General features: G+C 46.6%; 1 protein-coding gene across 13 annotated transcripts in view; it reads left to right on the forward strand.

The window, feature by feature from the left end:
- Positions 1-23,177, forward strand: part of LOC118510909 (trithorax group protein osa) — a 101,876-nt gene that overhangs the window by 14,824 nt on the left and 63,875 nt on the right. For 4 of the 13 annotated variants that reach the window (XM_036053300.1, XM_036053301.1, XM_036053302.1 and 1 more), the window contains 4 exons: positions 7,227-7,330; positions 12,852-13,061; positions 17,406-18,327; positions 19,520-21,484. In XM_036053300.1, the coding sequence (XP_035909193.1) occupies positions 7,238-7,330; positions 12,852-13,061; positions 17,406-18,327; positions 19,520-20,745 (2,451 nt within the window). In that variant the 5' untranslated portion in view covers positions 7,227-7,237 and the 3' untranslated portion in view covers positions 20,746-21,484. Of the gene's footprint in view, positions 1-7,226; positions 7,331-12,851; positions 13,062-14,697; positions 15,249-17,405; positions 18,328-19,519; positions 21,485-23,177 lie in introns of those variants that run through there. The other 9 variants (XM_036053304.1, XM_036053305.1, XM_036053306.1 and 6 more) reach the window with 4 other exon arrangements.

A 23,177-nucleotide genomic window follows, 5' to 3' on the forward strand; every position in this document is an offset into this window, starting at 1 on the left:
GGCAGCTGTAGACATGCGTCAGATGTCTGATTGAATTTTAATTTAAGGCAATGATTTTCTTGCTTATTATAGCACTAGGAAGGACTTTGTGAATGGTTCTTCGTATTCATCATTCATTCTTAGGACGAAATGGTAGCTGTACATGTTTCCAGGACTTATTATTCAATGAGCAAGAAAGTTTTATCCCTAATGAAGGAACTCTAGTTATGTTGATGATGCCTTCCTCAGGTTTTGCTATTGTATTGGTTACCTTGGGCTTTTCTGAGCAGTTAGTAAAGTCAATCTGATCAACATTGCTAAAGGTTTATGTGAATTATTGACTAGGTCTTAATGTTCACACCTTGAACAACAAAATAGCTTTTTATTCTGTTTAGTCAACGCCTACAAATATGCAATTTCTTGCCTAGGGAAAGATTCTTTTCCTAAATTAAAAGAATTATAAACCGTTCCTCCAATTCATGAGGACTGCTTAAGGGACGAAAAAAAAAGAATTATTCATCACAAAATTGGAAAAAAGGTCGAATTTGTCCAGCTTTTTCTCATATTTTTGTTTCCGTAGCAAGCTCATCAACAGACCTCCTCAACACTCTTAAACATTGCTCTGAACGAACCACAGTTGCTTCGTTTACTGATGTTATACCCCGACTGTAGGCAAACGTTTCAACAAAATTGGATTACGAATCGTAATTTATGAAAGCGATTTGTTTCTCGTCGCAAGAAAAGCCCATCCCCAACGGACACATTCGGCTGCGGCAGCAAATGTTTCTCGTCTACGTCCTGCTATGCACCTCTCATTATGACTCACACATTCGCTCAGGTGACTTTTCCTGATTGGAATGGGAGATGACGAATTGCCGAGCTTTGAAACAGATTTCAGATGAAACATTGGATACACGCGCGGGCTGGGAAGCGCACGGCCACCTCCTAATGACTGGCACGTAGAGGGCAAATGAAGCACAAAGCCTAGCCGACGGAACCGCTGCAGAAGGAGAAGAGATTAAAATAGCTTGCATTTACATGCGGTTTAGATGTAGCGAACGGGCTTGGTGCAAAGAATGTCCTTTCGCGCGTTGTGATAATGTTGCTAGCAGCTAACGGCCGAACGGTGGACATACGGTTGGAAAATTGCTTTATTATGTTTATGAAGACGAATCACCACGTCTACGGTCTAGCGTGACATCGTTGCCTGTTCGGTTGAGGTGTGGTCAGAAAAAAAGCGGAACTGTATGAATTGATGACGAAGTTAGTCGGACAATACGATGTCCAGCCAGTGGACAGCAAACACGATGTTGCCTACTCATTGGCAACAAAGGCGGAATTCAATCCCAGAATTAGAATTCTTACTTCACCACGCTCAAGAACGCCGGCCGCTCAACCATTCATCACACCGTTCCGCTCGCAAGCGTCACTGTTACGACGACGATTTGTCCGTCGACCTCAACCTCCAGAGTTTCCTCCCGGGAAATCGGGTTCGAAGTTAATCGCCGAAAAACAAATTACGAACTGCGTTATCATGCTAGACAACGGGTATTGTTCTTTTACGAGCTATTAAAACAGAATTTATGGTACCCGGCTAACCGAACTAGCAACCGGACCAAACAAAAGACCACACTGGCTACACATGCTGCTTTCGGTAGCTGGGCCGGGCGAGAAAGTCTGATCCTTCTGAAAGCGCGCGCGCTCTCATCGGATATGTATGGATCGGGAATTGTATGCATCGGGGCAGAAAACTGTTAACATGCTGTGACGGAGATGGGTGAGGAAGGTTCATAGGGGAATGGAGTCGGAATGGCCACTGTCTTCACGTTTGGATGGATTTTAAGATAATATTTAGCTTGATTGACTCTCGAGCTGTAAGCAGAGTTGTTGTGGAGCACCTCTAGACTACTGGCTTAGATGGGAAAGAACGGAGCATGTTGGGGCCATAAATTGGTTGGCTGATGTATGATGTCCTGATGATGAATGTATCTTCTCGGAAAGAGTTTTAAAACTGTCTGAGAAGCTTTTATTGTATGAAGGAAGGATGTTAAAGTGGTGTTGCTTTACAGAAAAACGATAGCATTTTAACAAATAAAAATTGTTCTATTCATTTAAGTTTCTTTTTAACCATAGATGTCAATAAGTGCTTCATTTGAATAAATCACCTAGGTCACAAAACTAGCTTCCACTGTTTCTACATGCAGCTTACTACATTCTTGTACCAGCGACACGTTCCACCACCCGACAGACGCTTGAAAGAAGAACTCAAATATACTATTAGCCCCTGTCAACCACAAAACATACTCCTCGGGCAGAGCATCTGTTCACGTTACCGAAACGAGCACCGACTCACTCACACACACACCAACTTCCAACACCGGCTAAAGAGCTTTCACAACCGTACCATTCCGTACCGAAGCAAATAATTGCTCCATCGGAGTGCCGATGGTTACCGATAATACAAAAGAACCGTAAGACAGCCTCTAGACGAGAGGCAGTCTCGATCGATGGACAAATTCCTGTGCATGCGGGACCCATCGGAAGTAAATCCTGGTATGATTTATTGCACGTAGACACACATACACACAGCCCACCGTCACTTCCCTGTTAGCACAAGCGTGTGGCCAGTCTCTCGGTGCTGGGAGTGATTAAATTGTTGCCCATGCCCGCAAACGTAAGGCCTGCCGAGTACAGTACGGTGTGCTACACCATGTGGGTCATACTGTGTTGATAAGGAAAACTTGGTCACGGTTTGCAGCAAAGCGTGCCATCGACTTCCTTTTTCGGGGGAGGGGGATTCCATGAGTCACGAGCCGGTCGGACAGTCGGTCGTGTGGAATATCTAAATGTTTATCTTGATGGATTTATATCTTCATTCAACCGTTGCATGTAATCCGTAATCGTTTCTGGTTTCGGCCAGATCTCGTACCGGAGATCCTAGCGTCGTTGCTAGCGAATTGAAGCTGGCTCGAAGAGATTATACGGGCAGTAGAGGCACGTACTGCGCTAGTGCCCAGCCCAGCAACCGAGATAAAGTCACATAATGGAGAACATTTTTCTAGAACCAAGCAGATTGTTTGTTTTCTCGCTCAAAAAACAGCGCTTGATAGGATCAGCCCGGATCGACTAATTGATCGCAGATGGTTAAAACTTTCCGGGCAAGGACTTTTATACCGATTATCAAAGTTTTGTTTTGAATTTCTTCCAAAGCTTAATGCTTCAAAACTATCCAACACGGCTTCACTCAACATACGCTTCAAGAGCTCGTTTACCGCCCAGCCGGTAAACGTTCACCTTCACCTTCCATAAATCGATCCTTCAACACAATTCCACACGCAGGCTCAAAACCGTACCGACCCAACAAACGATCGACTTCCTCGTTTGCACTTCTTTAAATGCGCCCCGGGAAGATATGCACGGCACGGGGCCAAAGAAAATTGTCATGTTTGTAAACTAATCCGACAAGTGTCTGATAAAGATTTATCGTATCAATGATTTATAGACTGCAAAGCAAAAGCACAACGTGCCAAAAGTCCTGCCTCGCAAAACTTTACTCGAGGATGTGCTGCTACGGCTGTTGCTACGGGCAACACTCAGACACACCGACTTCCCACCCCGTTTGCAAACGTTCACTTTTCGGGGGTGATGGTGGAAAACTTTTTGAATTATTCTTCACTCCTTTACGATCGGATTGGTTGGGCGGGTTGCCCTTTCCGGGATGGGCCAAGAAGTCGAATGTGGGAATTTTGAAGGGAAACTAGAGCATACAAATACGCTCCCTTCACTCCCTTCTTTGCTTTGGAATCGATTTCCAAAGCGGTACGCGGTACCTTTTCTGGTAAGGATAGGGAAAATATATCACTTTACTCGAAGCTCATAAGGAGGTATTTGCATATGTTGCTGTTATGCTGGGAAGGAGTAAAGAAGCTGCCAGGCGTTCTCTCTTTCTATCACACGCGGTTATTTTTCCTCCTCTGCATTGTCGGGATGGGGAGGACAAAAATTAAATAAAACGACTCATTGGATTTTTTGATGAACCACATTTGAGCATGGAGGCGCCCAGTACTTGATACAAATATTAGCGAATGGAGACGCCCAGTGCTTGAAGAAAATGCCTCGGGATAAATTACTCGCTAAGGCATAAAACTGATACAAAATTTTAATTGTTTTTTTCTTTACTATATTGATGAAATGAAATCAAACTTTCACGAACAAGTTTAAGTAAAAAAAAAAATTATTTCGTGATTTATTAGAAGCCGTTCCATAGTGATATACCAAGCCGGACTTTCTCACACAGTTTCCTTGACGTTGGAAGCATCTAGCGCTTCTACAAGTCAGTGATGATCGTGAAGGTGTAGTAAAAATATACTAGCATTCCTTTAAAAAATAGACACACACACACACCCCCCCTTCAAGTCACAATCGAAGAGCCAGCCGACCCGGTAGCAAAACTTCCGACCCAAGCTTTCAATCATCACATACACACCCCGTTTGGGAAGGTAACTTGCGAAAGGAATGTTAAAATACTCACCGAACCGAGGCAAACATACGTATGAAATATAAGACACACACACACACCACCTCAACCGTGCCCTCATGCATGGGTGTGTGCGTGCCTCTGTATCTGTTTGACGAAAAGAGGTGTCTTCACCGGGCTGGAAAACGAGCAAACTTTCGTCTGTAAATTAGATAAGCAAATATTTTCACCATGCTTTCTTGCGGAAAAAGGCAAGGCTCAACCATATTTCCCATGTCCGTTTTTTCCGGCGGCAGCAGCAAGACATCGAGCCCATTCCCTCGTCCGTTCAAGACTATTTCCAATTCAGGAGCAGGAGTTTTCCTATGAATAAAACTTTTCCCAAGCACACTCATACATCCTCTACGACACGGCTCATAACTTGCTGAAGGTACCTGACGGAAGGCAGCAAACCTTTCCATCGAGTTCGCGTTACTAACTTTGAGAAAATGGCTCTTAAGCTACGCACCAAGACGTTCGGATGGTTTTTTGTTTTGGTGAGGATAAAGTTAGCCTTGTCCAGTTGGGCCTAAGCCTTGTATTATTTGTGTAATCAATCATGGGTTTGTTACGCATAACTAATTTAGACACTAGTATTTATGTTACTTTTGCTACTCTTGCACAAAGATGAAACACGATTTAGACGGTTGAAATGCTATTTTCCACACAAGCAACTGATACAAGCTTACTCGAAAAACATCAAGCCAAGCATTCATTTTATAATCCTTGTATCACTGCCACACATCGGACAGCGTACCAGCGACAACTATTCGCAAAATACCACCGTACACAAACTCCAGGTCCGGGCGACAAATGATCGCTGCACAGAACTTCATCTATTTTGTAATCTAAAGATTAGAGGCCAATTTCGGTCATGAAACCACACGAACGTACCGTACCCAGTCGGCTCTTCGGTTATCTGTGGTCCGATTTTCAATTTGCATCAAGGACATACCTCGCGCTGCGGGCTTTCGGAAAATATTTCTGGCCTGTCCTCGAGCCCGACAGCTCTCCCACGAGGCTGTCGTGTGGCCCTCACTCCCTCTTCTCTCCCCGCTCCCACTGCGACAAGATTGAAAACAATCCGAGGTGGAAAAAGCAGCCTACAGCACAGAGGCACTAACCCCTGGCACCCAAAAATGTGCCATGTGGGAAGGATTGAGTCTGAAGGTCCGACACTAGGCTGCCAGATTTGTAAGTCGTTTGGTGGAGGGATATTTGGGGGGGGGCCTTGCTTTGGTTACGACCAGCGCACCCAAGCGTAACCCATTCTCTACCCCCTCTTTTTACCAAAGCATTGCGTTGGCATGGATGGGGCGAATATTCAACCCCGAGCAAAAGCAACAATCCCGGCCAACAACAGAACCGAACCGGGCTGTGGAATTTGATTTATTTGGACTCGGTTGAGAAAATGTTTCCCGCATTTGTTGTGTGTGCGCGTGTGTGTGAGTGTTTTCCATCCCCCTCGGACATCATTTAGCGAGAAGAGATTTTTGTGAAACAAACGGCACAAATCTCGCCATACCGTCAACGGATAGTCTTCTGCGTTGACCTTTAACCATAACCGATTCGTACGAATGTACAGTGCCTGGGTGGGTGGGTTGTTTCATCCTCGAGCAGGATTGTCTGTGATGTGTTTTGTATTGCTAGGTTGAAACAATTCTTCCATGATGGTACTGTTGCTGCTCGAGCAAGGTGCGAAAACGTTTTCAGCGGCTTTAAGTGGTTTGCATGCTGGTGTTCTCAGGAAAGATCCTCAAATTCTTGTGAACTCAAAGCCAGTGTAATCTTCTGGTATCAAACTTTCTGTCGGAGTTGTCTCAGTAGTGCCATCTAATGGAATTCAATGGAACTACTGAAGCAAGCAATACTACACAAACTATATAATCCATTATTTATTCTACTACGATTTAACTACTACGATATGCTTAACTTCGTATTTCGTCCTTCTCACCGTCTCCCAATCCAAATATCTATTGTCTGCCAAAAAGCTTTTCCAAGTATAAAAATAAAGTCTTGAATTAAAAATTCAAGCTTAATTAAAAATAACCAGATACAATCGTCCTTCTGTCCAGTCCTTCTGTTCCTACCCTTAAAGCGTTCCTCAGGTATCAGCGATAATAGATTATGTTTAGCTGCATAATTTATCTATTATTTAATTTAAAGTGGTTAATTAAAATCCATTTTTAGCCTTAATTAAAACAGTTTACTAGAACGATCCCAGGAATCGAATGATCCTGTCATGGAGCCATTGCTCTGCATAGATTCCAATAATTTTTTATTCCAATTTATGTAGGAATGCCTACCATACGCAGAAAATTCGCTGCTCTGAAAATTTTCATCTATTTACATCGCCGCCTTTCAGTGTAGAACTTATGATACACATTCAATAAATTCACCGTACTGTCAAATGGGTGCTCCAAATACTTAGCCTCATTGCTTCTTAATCACATTACTCAAAGATATCAGTTTCGCCAGCAATAATGATAATGTTTCACTTAATCATCCACCACCGCTGCATATCAATCATCGCAATCATACCCAAAACTGATACCCCAAAAACCGTCGATCCAATCTCGCAACTATTTAATGCACATTTAACATAACCGTCACACGAGGGCGCCAGTGCATCTCACTGTCACACTCAAGCCCAAACGTCACCCCGATCCCGGACCAAATTAGTATGCAAATTAATTGTGTGTATGTGTCCGTATGCATTTCCTCATTCCAGAATCGACTTCGATGACCCATCGACGACCAAGCCACCGAGCCTGGCCAAATCGGCCGTGCTGGCCGCCCTCGAGGAGGAGGAGCGTGAAAAGTCACGCGGCACTGGTAAGTACTGTCAATCGACTTACCGGTCCACCGATCCGGATGCAGCAAAGTGCAACAAGTTTGCCTAATTTCCGTTCCGTGATAATGAAACCATCTTTGCTCCGTTGCCTGCGCAAAGAATCGCACGTGTATGTGTGTATCTCTCTCTGTATATAAGCCATCCTTGCTCCACTCATCGGTGGGCAGTGTTTTCTGCCGAATGTTTCTAAATGTCATTCTAATAGAATTTTCCAACCCTTTCAATACTAATTGGCTGTTACTTACCGCACATCGCTGGTGGGTGATCGGTGCGATGTATCGATCGCGATGGGAAAGATAGTTTCGAACACATTTAAGCGCAGTTGGAGAAGGAGTTTGGCAATCGGTGGACTCCGGTGGCCGACATCTGCAACACTACATCAATTAACATAACTCAATAGAAACGTTCACCGTATATGCCATTTTCTCTAGCTCACCCACACACACACACACACCCAGCCTCAGTCGACCATTTTCGAGGGAACGGGCAAGATCGGCTAAAACCGCTGCATCTTACGGCGGACAATGTTCCCAGTCTCCATTAAGCGCTGATTACACTTAGCGTCCCGCCTGCCGATGGACAGTTTTAAATAACTTTCCGTTCGGAATCGCTCAATCCGATCAAACCCGGTCGGCGCTCGTATTGCCGTCCGTCCGTTATCGGAAACCCCTCGGTTTTCCCGGATACCGTCCGCTGGCCAAAGCGCTGTGCAAAACTAACCAACACGACCCGGCAACGAAGATACGGATGCTCGTTATCTTATCTCGCGTTTAATTGACGGTAATTGGATACCTGCCTTCAGGCTTTCGTACGGCTATGCCACGCCGAATTGGTGGCCCTCGACATGGAGTCGGAGATATAATCTGCTGGAAAGGACGCTCGTCGAGCAACCATCTTCTTCCCGACACACGCACGCACACAAGCAGACAGGTCTTATCCACTTTTCTCGTAGAGAATGGGAGTCTAGCAATGGTGGTGGCTCGATGGATTGGAACTACCATATGCACCGTGTATAGGCCTGCAGATCTACCAAAGCCAAGGATCAAATCCGACGCTTTCAGTCGTTTCGGAAACTTTCAAGCTGGCGCTCATGCAACGCCCCCGTGAGGCATTTAATCAAATACGCTGCACGCTGACGGTCGATGAGATGATCATCAATCCAGCCTCGGCTGCCGATGCTGCTGGTACGTTTCTGCTGAAAAGTATGTCTGTTAAACAGCTGCCCAGGCAATAGGCGAGCCCGCACGCAAAGGGCGCCCTAAGTGTCGCCGTCTGCACCGTACCGTCGATCGTTGATTGATTTCACACTGTGACGTACCGTGGCGTTGCTTACGTGGGTGGGAAAAGGATTAGAATCGACCGGGACTCCAATCCAGTGTGTATGCGGTGTGGTTTTTCTACAAGCGTGTACGGATGATACCCAGGCGAAGGCCTTCGTGTTTTCTTTTTGTGTGTGTGTGTGTGTGCTCAATCAAAGTCGATCAAAGTCGATGGTCATCAGCTGTAATTGCACACCGTCGGCTGGGTGCTGCGATTGAAGCCATCGTGAATGTGCGTGTGCGAATGGATTTTCATGCATATAAAATGTTTCATTCACAATTCCGTTCTAGAATGAAATCCTGTAGGACTGAGAATAATATTGTCTTCAATATAAACCTTAAAGCAATATTTTTAAAGCAAAACGAACTGCTCTTCAGGAATAACGCAGAAAATAGAGGAAAGAATAATTCGTCCGTAGCAATAATTCAACAAGATTGCATCCATTCTGGATTTTTTTCCCTAAACAATTATAAATAACCTTTGTACTTGTTCTTCGCTAAATAGAAAAATGTATATCGAGCAATACTTAAACTACTTTTACTTCGCGAGCTTTTATCGTATCACTGATACCTCAAAGGACACCCAGGCCACCCGGCACTTTAAAACAAACTTTTCCGTTGACAAGGGTGCCTCCTTGACGCGGTGCATTCCGCGGTCGAAAGGGTGCTCCAACTTTATTTTTTTTCCCCAAACCACAGTTTGACGAAGGATTCAACCGGCAATTTACAGTTACTCGATTGTTTGTGATATTGATTAAAGTTCCGGAATGGTTTGGGCGTCTGGAACCAGGATGACCTGCCCCCCTTGAATGGGGTTAGCGGTTTCAAACTGGGATCCGAAAGTTGGCCAGCCGGTTCGTCCACCAGACTGACGGATGGGAGTTCCTGTGTCATTTCCGGCCCCGGTGTATCGTGTGTCCTGACGCAGCTTGTTGATTGATGGACTTTAGGCGTTCCAACCGGCCTGGTCTGGTGATACGGTATGGACAAATGTGTCGACACACGCACAAACGAGAAAAGGGGGAGTATATATCTCTCTCTCATGTCCTTCAGATGGGAATCGAATGTTTGAATGATGAATTTCAAAGTAAACTTCAAAAAGTTGGTCACCTTTTGGTAGTTTCGCTTCAGGGGCGCTGTAACGCCAAAATGTGTCAATTTGGGAGAGCAAAACTTTGAAGTATATTTCGCTCAAAAAAAAAAGAAACAAAGAATATAAGTATCATTGTACACCATTTACCACGTCATCAGAGCGAGACACGTGCCATTCTATACCGATGAAACGAAACAAAAAGTCTATAATTATTTTCTACAGTCTTTTTTCCCCACCTCAAACTATGCCGGCATATTAAGGACCCAGTGGAATGGAACCACTTTTCCAAAAACGGTCGTACACATTTTTCCGCATTTTTCAGTCACGAGGTGTTAAACTGTAAGCGTACACGGTACGCGTTGAACCGTTCTGCGCATTTCTTCGGCAAAGGTCGATAGCGAAAAATAAAAGCAAACGCTAGAAAAGAACGGAACCAAAAACAAGGAAATGAAACCAACAACAAAAAAGCTTGACTCAATTGAACCTTATTAAACCCGTTTAATTATTTATGCCCCGCGGATGGAAATTGCCGTAACAACGCTGGCAGGCTGCCTGTTCTTTTTTTCCTTTCTTTCGTTTCTTTGCTCCGATTAGCACATTTTATTTTAATTGCTTCGGCGCCCACTAGCAGACCGTGGCAGTCCAACCGGGGGGGGGGCTACCGGTTGCCGCGACCTCGTAACCAACCGCCGGGGATAATCCGTACAGTCGTCCGCAAGAAGCCGGCATTACGAACCCTCGGAAAGTAATTAGAATGAAAAGCAATCCGAATCACAATCTGGGACGATGCTGAAAGAGGGGCTCAAACACCGCTGATAAGCCGGAGCCAATCGTTTTGCCCGGTATTAATCGCACCAATGAGGTCAGGCGAGTGTGAGCTCTGTTGTAATGTACCGCCGATCGCGCGGGGGCAATTATGAAATACATCGGCCGTACAAGGAAGCTTCGATGCTCACAATCCACCGCTCGATTGGCTTTTTTTATTCGAGTGAGAGAAAATAATGAGGAAGATGCATTATCGTACGTCGTTGCTTTTCTTTTTGGTTTAATTAAGATTCAATCCTGCCGTTTGGATCGAAGCTCTGAACACTTTTCGGCGAGCTCTTCAAATGGTGGGAAAAGCAACCGACTTACATATCACCAGCGTTGGTGGATTGTATGCGAAATCAATTTGTAACTCACTCGCTCCCAAACTCCAAAAGGAAAATGCCAAACATCATCAGTTTTCCGTCCCGGATCAGCTCGGTACATTTTCGCACATTTTGCTGCACTATTTGTTCTGCTCCAGATACGATTATCCGTTCGAACACCGCCGAGATGCTGCTGCCGCTGATGATGATGATGATGCGTGAAATTGGTACAACACTTGTTAATTACTGCCGACCGGCCCGGTGGAAACTCCTACTGCGTTGCGGTGTTTGCCAAAAAGGCAGGAGAGCGAGAAGAGTTAAATAAAAACCCAGGACACAGAAGTTTCAAAAAGTAAACTGCACAACTACGGTTTGTGATTGGTCCCGGCGTAGCTTCGCCGAGTCGCCCGGCTTCATCAAATCGATTATCGTCGATTGATCGTGAAGGCCAATTTTTTTTTTATTTAAACGGGAAAATGAATATTGAAGTGGTGAAAAGTAAAGGCTCAAAAGTACATAGGCATTGGATGGGTAAAATAAAACGTATAAGAATGGGAATTGGAATTTATTCTCCTGATTCGTTTTCCAACACAATGGTAATTGTAACAGAACATTTATCGGGTATTATTGTGGTGCGTGTATGCGCTGAATTTTAATTCATTTGTGGAAAAGCAACGACAGACATTCCCAAAACAAGTTCGTGCTGCTTGCCATCAGATGGCGCTAGCATAGCTTGCTAGTCGGTTTTGACGTTTCACCAATCAAGGATTTAAATTTAATTTGATTATTGTGATCTTTGTTGTTGAAGCAGCTCTATATACTTTGTTGAAAGAAACTAAATCCGGATAAACTTCTTGCCTTATCACACTAGTGTATATCGCAAATTAAAAACTGAGAAACTTTATCCTATTTTTGACACTTATTCCTTATATTATAAAGGGCACAGCAGGATAAAAAAATTAAATTCGTATCTTAAACAACCATCCAAAAAAGTTTCCTTAAAGCATTCCCGTTAAAAACTCGATTGCATCATCCTTACTTTCTCAACCCATCCACACATTACACTGAACCGCATCGGATGCATTCCCATCAATCATCATTGCTCATTCCCGCCCGAGTGTCAACACTGCACTGCGAAATGGGTCAGTACAAAAACCTCCCAAAATGCACTCCATCCGTGTGCGGGACGGGATGGGGAGACCCATTTGGGGATTAATTACTGAGCATCGGGAGCATGGAACCAGGGGGGGAGCGTTGATGTTCAGATAATCGAGAAGGCGTCACACACAGCCCAGCTCATCCTCATGTTTTCCGGACGAAGCAGGGCTACAAGGGGAGAGATTTTTATCCAGGAAGCTTCCATTCAAATCCCTACGGGAAATGTGGGCACAGCAGTGTGGAAACGATGGGTTAATTGCTCATTGGAAAGCATTTTCTGGACAATTGCACTAAACTTTTAATGCAAAGCTTTCCATCTCCAGCCCAACCGAGTACAGCTGCTCGGAGCTACAGTAAATTGAGCTTCAAATATATAATTATTCAACTAATGATTTCACTTTTCAGCAGCAGAGCGTTCTCATTTGTTAAGCCCCAGTTAAGCCCACCGAAAGGAAGCCCCATTTTGTTTATATTTGTCATTTGTCACCATTAGTGAGCGAAGATGCTAATAAACTGTACGATAAATCACCTTCTCGCGTGAGCGTGTGATGACAAGTGTTCCCGTGTGATGTGTTTGTGTGTTTCTGTCTCTCTCTGTGTGTGAGTGTGTGTGTGTGTGTTTGTGCGAACATAATGCGTCAGTGTACATCAAACTGCAAGTGTGTCCTTCATCTACGGTATGTTTTCCGGTTGTAGATTGTACCACGTACTCGTCGAAATAACGTGAACCCGTTGATTAATTACATGTTACATATTATCGCTCTTATCTATTCCCGATCATCTCGACCCGACGCCGGAACAGCTGCCTTCGGACGTCAGAGCCGCTCCCGACAACCGACCCGGCCGACCGACCCCCGTACCGTGTCGCCCTGCATCGACCGTGAAACCGTGCTCAAGATTAATCGTCGTCCGCTTCAGCGACGGCACCGGTCGTGCGACAACTTTTGGCCTCCACGGTCACCGGCGACCGGCGAAGCGCACGGACGTCACCGATCGCCGGCCAGAGATGAGGGTGAGTTTGCCATCGACAGCCAGCGGTACGGTAGCCACGATAGCATACACTTTGACGAGCGCATCCGCCGGCAGCACAAAATCGAGCCGCTGCGTACGCTGTTCGATAAGGAGAATGTCGTGCTGACGGATTGGGGCCAACGGCCCTCAGGCCACGAGCTAGATAAAAATGATAATCATGTTTACGGAAGTGATGTTGCATCACCGGCCGCCCATACAGCCGCCGGGGACGAACCGTGCCGGCACACTACCGCTGGGCACGATAATCATAAGGCTTTGCGCGCTGATGACTTCACGGAAGGATGTCTCGCACCGCAGCGTCCAGCGACACCGGCCCGGCTAGATTGGCCAGATGACAAGCAGGACGATTGTATGCTGGCGGGTGAGCTTGCTGCACGACCGGAAGTGCATGCACCAGAACCACCACCGAGACGGTACTATCTGCCCATGGACAAGATAGCCGGTGGTGAGCTGGAAGCTATGCTTCGCTTGTTTCAGGACACACCAATTACTCCACCGCCCGGACAGCATCACCGTGGACCATCTCCCGCTCAGGTCCGCTCACCTGTGCTGGGTCGAAGAAGTGCAACGCCATCTTACGGTGGACCACAGGCCCAGCTTCCCGAACGGAGTAAGTCCGTTCAGGGCCAAGCGGTGGCGTGCAGGGAACGTAACCACCCGAACCAAACCTCAACCCTGCGCCAAGACGGTATCGAATCTAAGCCGCCGTTAAAGTTAAAATCTTCCACCGGACGGACAACGCCACGTGGCGGAACCCTACAACGGCACCCGACCGTGACCGACGTTAGCTGCATTGAGGCAATCGATTCGGAACATCACCTTGCCCTCGCCGAGGACGCGCCCGATGATGTCGATGCGGTTGCAGCGCATCACGAATTCAATTTAAATTCAAATACGGGCTGGAATTTAAATATTGATAGACATCGGGCCTGGTCTCCCCAACCGCCGACACAAAGTTGCACCGATGGCCACATCTCACCGGTGACGGTCGTGACGTGTCCCGTCAGTGCGACAATCCCACCACCACCGTCGGTGACTATCGGGGCCGATCAGCTGACCACTAATTACTTCGACAAACACGCGCACCCGCACCCATCGACGGTTGAGCCACCGGCCCTACCACGGTTCCCGGCCGTGCTATCGGTGCCACCCGAGCCGTGTCCCGGCTTTCCCCTGCTGCTAGAAATCGAACGAGCAGACCACAAATTTGACAGTAACGTCAACTACACCGGTCAGAGCCAGTTGGCTGCGCTGGACGAGTTTCATAATTACAATGAAAAACTAATTACAGACAGGGACGGTACGAGCCCGGGCCGCGGATCAGCATCAACACCGCAACTGGTGGATTGGTGTCGGATCACCGAAAACCGACGCCAGTCGCATTCGTCAACATTAAATGTATCAAATCAGCCAAATCGTAATTGGATTAATTTAAATTCAAATCAAATTTATCACCAGCAACGGGCATCTCCAAGGGATCCCGTCTGTCAGCGAATGTCAGCACGGGACAGCAGTGCCGTAGTCAGTACCGCCGCGATCCCGGACCGCAGCGTCCACAGTGATCCCACCAACAACGCCACCACCGGAGCCACCAGCCCCGGAAAGTGACCGTTCTGGGCGAGCGACACATGTTGCGTACGGTGACAACGATTCAGCGTACGACCAGAACGCTAATGATAACCTTCAAAGGCGTACCGCGGACCAGCAGCAACCGGACCGGTTGGCAGTGGCAGCAGAACGGCCCGGCTGTAATTATGATAATAAAAGCGTTCGCAGTCATTATCGCCGTGAAGCATCCGACCAACCATCCGACAATGGGCAACTTCCGGTTGACGCACCGCCGCACCCCCGTTATGTGACACCGTCCCCACCGCTTCCGCCTACCCCGGCACTGCGGCACTGGAACCACCGATCGTACCGTGGCGACCACGGGCACGCTCGGGAAGTTCCGGTTCGAGCGTAAAAATTAATGAGATTTTCGAATTTCCACCACCGCCCCCGTACCCGTGCGATTGTGCCGATGGCGATGGGGCGCGATTCGAAGACGCAGACGCAGACGAGCCTTCCTGCGGGATGACCGTGTACCGGTGCCGGAATGTAAGCGGTTCGAAATCGAACGGTGCTTCGGATGCTAGCGATGACACCGGATGGGATTACTCTACAAGTGGTAATTATCTTTCTAGTTCTCGGGAGCGGGATGGTAATCAGCGAGAGGCAGAGCCAGAATTTTCTCGGCGGATTGGGAATGGGTTTGGAGGAGTTTATTTTGATCTGGAAAACGATATCGCTTGCTATCAATAAGTGGTTTCATTCGATTTTGGAAGATGATTTGTGTCCTGGAACTTGCTGCTATGGAACGCTCTTAGAAGCGAGGATGAAAGTTGAAACTATTTGGGATATTTTCGGATAATTAGGTCGATGGTTTGATAGGATAACGGGGGGACTATTCATGTTGGAAGGGAGATCAATTGACCAAATTGCAATTGAAGAGCGATTAATGTCATGTTCCGCTTTTCATTTCACCATTGGCATTTTACTGATGTTTAACAGGCCAGTTACAATCGGAATTTTTCTATTCTGTAAAGGACCAATGGATATTTCTAATCATTCAGTACATATTTTTACTTTTTATGCACATGTAATAATCTATTACATCGGCCGAGTTGTTTACACCCTACTGCAGTGTTTCTCTAGCCAGATGAGTGCCGTGAATTCTGTAAGGTGCAAATTAAAATTTTACAGAATTTCTGTTTTTGCATCGAACGGTCTTTAAATTAAATTTATTGCAAATTCTGTACTCATTTCATATTAATTTTTCTCATACTCGGACTGATTATGTGCCCTCAAAAAATGTCAAAAAATAAGACTCATAAACGCCTTTGTGGCACCCGCTCACCAACATTCTCCGCTATGGATCGTACCCCACAGAATTATTGCACCCTAATTGCACTTCACACCCCTTCCTTGACAAATATTTAATTAAACCAATACATTTCCTTATATACCTTCGTTGTGCACACAGCGCTTGTTTATTGCATCAATCAAAACCGTATCAAATAACACCGGTGCGAAACAAATTTGACCGGAATGGAATTAGTGGCGGATAATAAAAGTGGTGCGAGCGCGTGGATTAAAAATGCGTCCACTGTTGATTGTTCCCGTGATTCATTCCAATAAAACTTCACCGAATGGTCAGTGGAACAACAAAAAAACAACACTGCTCTCAAACACACACACACACACTCGCTACCACCCCACACTGTGTCCCTTGATGAATAAAACACGTACAAACAAAATCAGTACAGTGGGTGACCGTATGAAGCATAAAGCAATTAAAGGACACGCGTGACTCGTACACCGGGGGAGGGTTGATTTTTCCCAGCCATGGTTTTTGTTGCTGCTGTTGCTGTGCTGTTTATTACTGGCCGTGCTTTGTGCTGCTTTCCACAGTACCGGGAGTGGAAATTAAAAAAGTACCACTGAATTGTTTGAAATAACAATCAAAACGGAATGCAGTTTTATGACCGGAGCCGTTTATACGGGAATGGCCGCACATCAATTGAAAGCGCGCGATCGGTGAGTTGAGTTGAGGCGATGATGTGTCGCTGCACTTGAGCTGTGTATGATCGTGATGAAGTGGTGGTGGTGGGCTCTCGCTGACTGCTGCACTTGAACGGGGAACTCATCGCTTCACATCAATCGGGGCAAGGAAATTGGAGTGCTTTTTTATGCTGCTCCGTATGCGATTACAGTATTTCAGTTTCGCATCATATTCCTAGGAGCAGCAGAAAGCTTAAAAAAATCACAAATTATTAGATAAACCTTTAGAAATATTTTTTGGTAATTGTAATGATAGCTGAACTCGCTCCATTGGCCTGTTTAGCTCAACATAAGCCATACTACCTTCCAGCTTCCTGGCTAATGAGCTAGTAAAATGACAGCCTTTCTATTCCATGAACAATTAGCAATTTACGCCTGGCAAACACTACAGCTCCGAGAATCTATCAGCCGTTTGTGTTTATTTTACGGGTAGGGTTTCGGTTTTAAGCGTAGGAATAGTTTCGCATTCCAGCCGCCGTCTGACGCACTGCATTGCTGTGAAGTCTCATTCCTGCACAACCGTTTCGTACGAAACAATATTCGTAGCAAACATTCGTAATTAAATGATTTTAGCAAGAGTTTCCTCGTACCAGCGCAAGCGTTCCAAGCCGTACGACTTCCAATTCCCAGAACATTCTTCATTCCGTCAGTGTTCTGCCTGCCGTACGCTAGCTGTCCATTACGCGCCCCGTTGCTCCTGTGCATGTGCCTCTCAACATTATAGATTAAAATAATTGCACCATTTGCAGACCGAATCAACCGTCCCGAAGTGAAACTGTCTCCGATTAACGTGGCAACCACAGTTACAGCAACGCATCCAACGTACCGGGCTGTCAATCCGACAACGTTCCCACCGGCCGGAGAAACGGTTCCCCGTCCCGTACTGCAATCTACGGTTGACCCGACCGGCGGTGATAATGATGTCACCGGTTTAAAGCATCCTCGAACGTTAGCTACCCCGGACAGCTGCATCGTACCGGACGAACGTTGCGAATCGCTTCGAAATGTTTTCCACGTGCCTGATGTCCGTACCACCGACCGACCCGTTCCTGCAACCGAACAGACACTGCACCAAAGCAGTAACGGCGTTGATGTTGATTATTTTAAAACAAATTTCACGGATGATAAAACACCGGACGTCAACGCAAACAGGGCGCACAGTTTCGATGAAGAACCGAATAAATACGACACCCAAACACCGCAGGACAAATCAATCGACCCCGACCGTTTCGGTGCGGCGGCCGAAAATAGCGCCCCGGTGCCGGTGCGCCACACCGAAGACAACAACCGCCGGGCGGTACAACCGCGCATGATTAGTTTCACCGATGGTGAGTTTATTTTTGGTCCGTTCGACGAACGGGCGCTGGAATTCGGACGATTTGAATTATTGAGCGATAAACTGGGGGCGCGAAATCAACCTCCCGCTGGGACCGGTACGATGGCGACGACGACGACGATGATGACAGCAGCTGCTGATGAACGTCCGCATCGGGCCTTCCTTTCCGACGGGGCCAAGATCACCGGGCGTACCGGGCCGCCCGATGAGTGCCTACGCCGGAACGCCACATTATCGCCCGGCCAGCGAGAAGACGAAACGATTCAGGTGGAAAATAGTGCCGTACCCGGTGACGATAAATGGAAAATTGGTGCGTAAGCTAGCGACCCCGGTGGAGCATATTACGCTTTCATCGGCTCATCTTCACCGGGCGGGAATTGTTTGCAGTACATGCTCACGCACACCAATCAACACACGCACGCACGCATTCGGAGCTTCATACAGCGCCATACGGTTACAGAAGGGATGAGAAGAATAATGGCGCTCATACCGTTTCATACGCCGGAGCATGAAATTCGAAATTGTGTACATTTTACGGATGACGAACGGAAAACCCTCAGCATACAGCAGCCGTACGGACACGCACACACACTACTCCACAACGATTTCGATTCGATTCCGGGAGTGAAGTGACATTCCTTCGGGACCATTACATTTTCCATTTCCAAAACATGGCCCTGAAATGTCATCAGCAGTAGCTTCATACACTTTTTTTCCTTCTCTTCAATTCCTCGGCACAACGCCCTGTGACGACGAGACAACACGAGACATAAACTTCCAACAACAACACACACTTCACCTTTTCCGGGGCTGCTTTCATTTCGAACCGAAAAAGCGAATTGCATTATGGTTTGCCCGCTCGAACGGAAAGCCCCGGATGAGCAGCTTCCTGTAGTCGTATGTGTTTGTGTGTACGTTATGTCATTGGTAAACCCACCCGGGATTTTGGTTTTGGAATTCCGATCCTGTCGACGTTGTCCACGCTGACCGTGGCGCTGACCATCGTGCTAGCCACACCACACCACGACCCCACGACGTGACGAACGACGAACATTTTTGTCCACCCGAGTGCGACCCTTACTGGCAGAAAGGAAAAGCTAAATATAATACCAACCTTCACCGGACGATTCTGATGGAATTTGGACACAAGTGCAACCAACAAAAAATGTACAATCCCACTCAATGTGTGAACACGGACGATACAAGCACATAAAAACGCACTGAGCAAGTTAGATGATCAGAATATTGAAAGATTGCTTACAAAAGGTAAATCGGGCAGAAGCAACACCATCGACACAAACACCGAAGAACAATCCCGCGTTTGACTCTATCACTTTCCATCGACATTAATTGAGTAATCATTGCCAGACGTCAGTCAATTTTGATTCTATTTGTACCGTATCTCCGTGTCTTCGTGTGCATTTTAACCGCTATCGCATTTCATTGCTTTCTTTGTTTGAATTTTGCATTTTTCTGGCTACCTTCTTCGCTGTGCACACCAGCTACGCCAGCCCCCAAAAGCGATGACGACGACGATCGTCAACAAACTTCACCCTACTGCGACGACTACACCCGTTGGGCACGGTTCGAAAATGGAAATATAAGTCCTCCGCCATCGGAAAATGAGCTGACCGCAGACGGTAACCGCAAACAGTCGGCCGATTCCCCCGCTCAAAAGCGTCGAACGCGTGGCGAAGAAATTGAGGACATTTTTCAACAGCTTAACCAATCGCTGAAAGCAAACGCTGCCACGGTGGCCGTCGAAGCCGACGGTACCGAGTCGGCGGCGAAGGCAACGCTCGGTCAGCTGGTAGAGAATGTGCCCGTCATCGAACGCATACTGGACGATTTGTTGACCTTCTCGAAGCAGCTGCTCGAACAGAAGCACTACCTCGAAGCGAAAGAATCGATCGATGATGCAAACGAAGACGCTGTCACGAAGCTGCCACCCGCGAATCGTGGCACCGCACAGCTAGCGGAGATAAATGATGATAATTTAATTAATTTATTAGGCAACGGGAACGAGGCGGTGGACGCTGGAGAGGCTGTTGACCAGCGAGACAACCCGGGCGAGTCGTCCCCCTATAAGTCGCACAATGCCGAGCCGGACGTTAGCGATGCGAGTGAAACACCAGGCGTCTCCATCGTGCCGGAGAACGAAAAATTGGCAAACAATGACTCGAACAACAGCAATCAGGCGGGTGACTTTGTCAGCGGGCTCACGCCAAACGGTTCCGACGAGCGTGCTCAGCAGGAAGACCTATTTACCAACGTGGCCATCTTCAACTGGAACCCGCTGGACGTCTATCAGCAGCACGGCCTGTTTATGATTGATCCCCGGTTCGCTTTGGCAGACATGCGAGCCATTTCGCCCGTGCCCACCACCACACCGCTTCAGCCTTTCCTCAAACCGCTACCCACCGTACCGGAGGAAATGGATACTGCTGTCGCTAACGACCACGCGATTGACGCTCACCGTGCTCAAGTACCGGGCGTCTCCATCGACAACCAATCAGCAAAAAATTACACCACTAAGGCGAACTCACCGTGCGGAAGGAACGATGCAAGCGGTGCAAGCACTTTGCACGACTCTCCATCAGCCACGCCGAAGACGGCCGGGCCCGATTGGAAAATGGACGCTTGTCACAATTATTGTTCGCCGAGTGTTGATCCTACGGTAACTGCTGGCTCATCGGCACGAACCGGACGACTGTCGTCCGACCGGTGACAATGTAGATAAGATTGTGCAAATGAATCAGGTGTTACATTTCTACGACTCGAGCCACGTACACTATCCGCTCGGATCTCCGGACCATCTGGACAGCCGTCAGCAACGTGAGCTGAACCGTCCAACGGCACTGACCAACGCAACGGCCGACGAAGGTACGTACCACTGACTGGGATGGTTGGTGGATTTGTGGTGCACACACGTGCAAACACACATACACACACGGACACAAACTCCGATGTATGCACATAGTAAGCTGCAATTGTTGCAGTGCTTTTGATTGGCTGTGTTAAGTCCACGTGTTTCCACCGGCTCGTTCACCATCCTGTGTCCTACTTCGGCCCCGAACTCCCAACCACCGAACTCCCAAACAACAGTTCAGTACGTGTGCGTGTGAGTGTTAATGTACACCGTTGTGATAATATCCGATTACGTTCCGTATAATGTGAGTGGTGAGAGAAAAATTTATCACACGCCACAGTACGATTTGCTAGATTGCTTCTCTCACGTGTACCGACAGGCGTGTGAAATCTATGCAGTGGGTTCAATTACAACGCGTCACCACTGTTAAACTATTACGCAAACTGGTGTACGAGTTGGGCTTCGGGTTGTGATGAAATTGTTACAAAGTGTTTAAAAGACAGATGTTGAATAGAAAAGCTTTGACCGTGTATTTCCCTTTTGTACTTAACAATGTTTCGTAAAGGTATAATAAATTATATGCTTTAGATATCAACTAGTACAGTGTTGGTTTACACTTTTTCTTTACCGACTTGAAAGGTTTCCACCTGCCATTTCTGACTTTCTATGATATGATTTTCCCCGAGAATGGTTAGTGAGTAAATTTATTTTATCTGGAAAAATTCAGCATGTCCCACTTCTGTTCGGTGCTCACTAACTCTATGATACACTTGCCACAAACTCTGCTACATTTCAACCTCAACATGATTTATTAAAAATAAATTTGAGAACAGAGTCAATAGGCCGGCAACTATCGATTTATTTACATTAAAACTTGCGGATTAATCCAACAGAAACCCAAGCACACTCCTGCTGTGCGCCTCGTTACCTTTCGTCATGATAAATTTCCCCTTTTTTTATTAATACTTACTTCCCAGAAACGATTACACCCGACAAGAAGTTGTTTTCCATTCAGCCATAGCGGCACAGCCGTTCAAAGTCAGTTAAACCTTATTATTCCATCTGTTAATTTCACCATCACAAAAAGATGGTTTTTCACCATGTAAAACTGACCAACGCCAATGGTTGGGCTACAGCAGTTCAACCGGAGCGGAATAAAGGGGGGGAAGCAAAAACGAACCCAAGCCACTGAATTTATCCCGGTCTCAACCCACGAGAGGAACGCGTGCTTATAAAACACAAAAATTAAAACACAACACCAACATTACACACGGTTGATTCTCTGATTCTCGCATAAGCACCCTTTTCATCCCGTTTGACCATCAGGTTTTTTTTTGTGTTTTTTTCCTTCCAGCTGTATGATTTTTACCACCGGACAGCCGTGGTGGTCTGGTTTGTTACAACACCAGTTTGTTGTAGCTGACTTTTTAAGCTCGTCGTGTTATGTTCCCCTTGTGCGCGTTTCCTTCCATTGAACCCTCGCTTTTTTCCCCCAGTTTTATAGATTGCAGCATCATAATGCTTCAGCGCCATTTTTTTTGTTGCGGGATTGTTTTTCTACCAATTGCACCTTCACACACAGAGCACTGGAAGTATTTTATCTATACCATCGAATGTGCACGAGGGAGGGCCGCCCGTGAAGCACTTAATGCATGCAAAGGCGAACAAGGGGAGGATGGTTTTTTCAGCCTCAGTGGTCCAGCCTCCGGAGCCGGTGGTACTTTGAAGGTTTTTCTCTTTTTCCCCCTTTTTTCTCTCTCTCTCTCTCTCTCTCACTCCTCGTCTGTCGATCATGTTTCATGCATTATAAGCGATAGCACAATATTTGTATTACATTCGTGCTTACCAGTCCCGTGCCGGTCACCTTGGAGCTTTCCGGTTGCAACCCAATATGAACGCGAGCGAATGGGAGAGATGAAGAATTTAACAAAAAAAAAATCACCCAGCCCATCATGGGAATACACCATTTATTTATAGTTTCCTTTTTGGGCCGCACGGAAACAGCAACAAAACCACATGTGGAGCTTCGAGACAAAAGTGGCTGTGAATGGGATTTTCGAAAAACTACAGCAACAGTGAGGAGATAAAAAACACACACACAAACAAACAAACAACCACAGCCTTTCGATATTGGAGTGCTGGAGTTGGAGTGTGCTGCCGGGCGAGTTACTTGTAAATCGTAGCTTGAAGCATGAAGCGTAATGATTTTTGTATGGATTGCCATTTTTTCCGCCATTTTGCTCCACCAGCTGCCTGCACTTCCGAACCGAAAGATGAACTTTTAAATCTCT

Source organism: Anopheles stephensi, chromosome 3 (genome assembly GCF_013141755.1).
Source record: "Anopheles stephensi strain Indian chromosome 3, UCI_ANSTEP_V1.0, whole genome shotgun sequence".
NCBI classification, from domain to species: domain Eukaryota; kingdom Metazoa; phylum Arthropoda; class Insecta; order Diptera; family Culicidae; genus Anopheles; species Anopheles stephensi.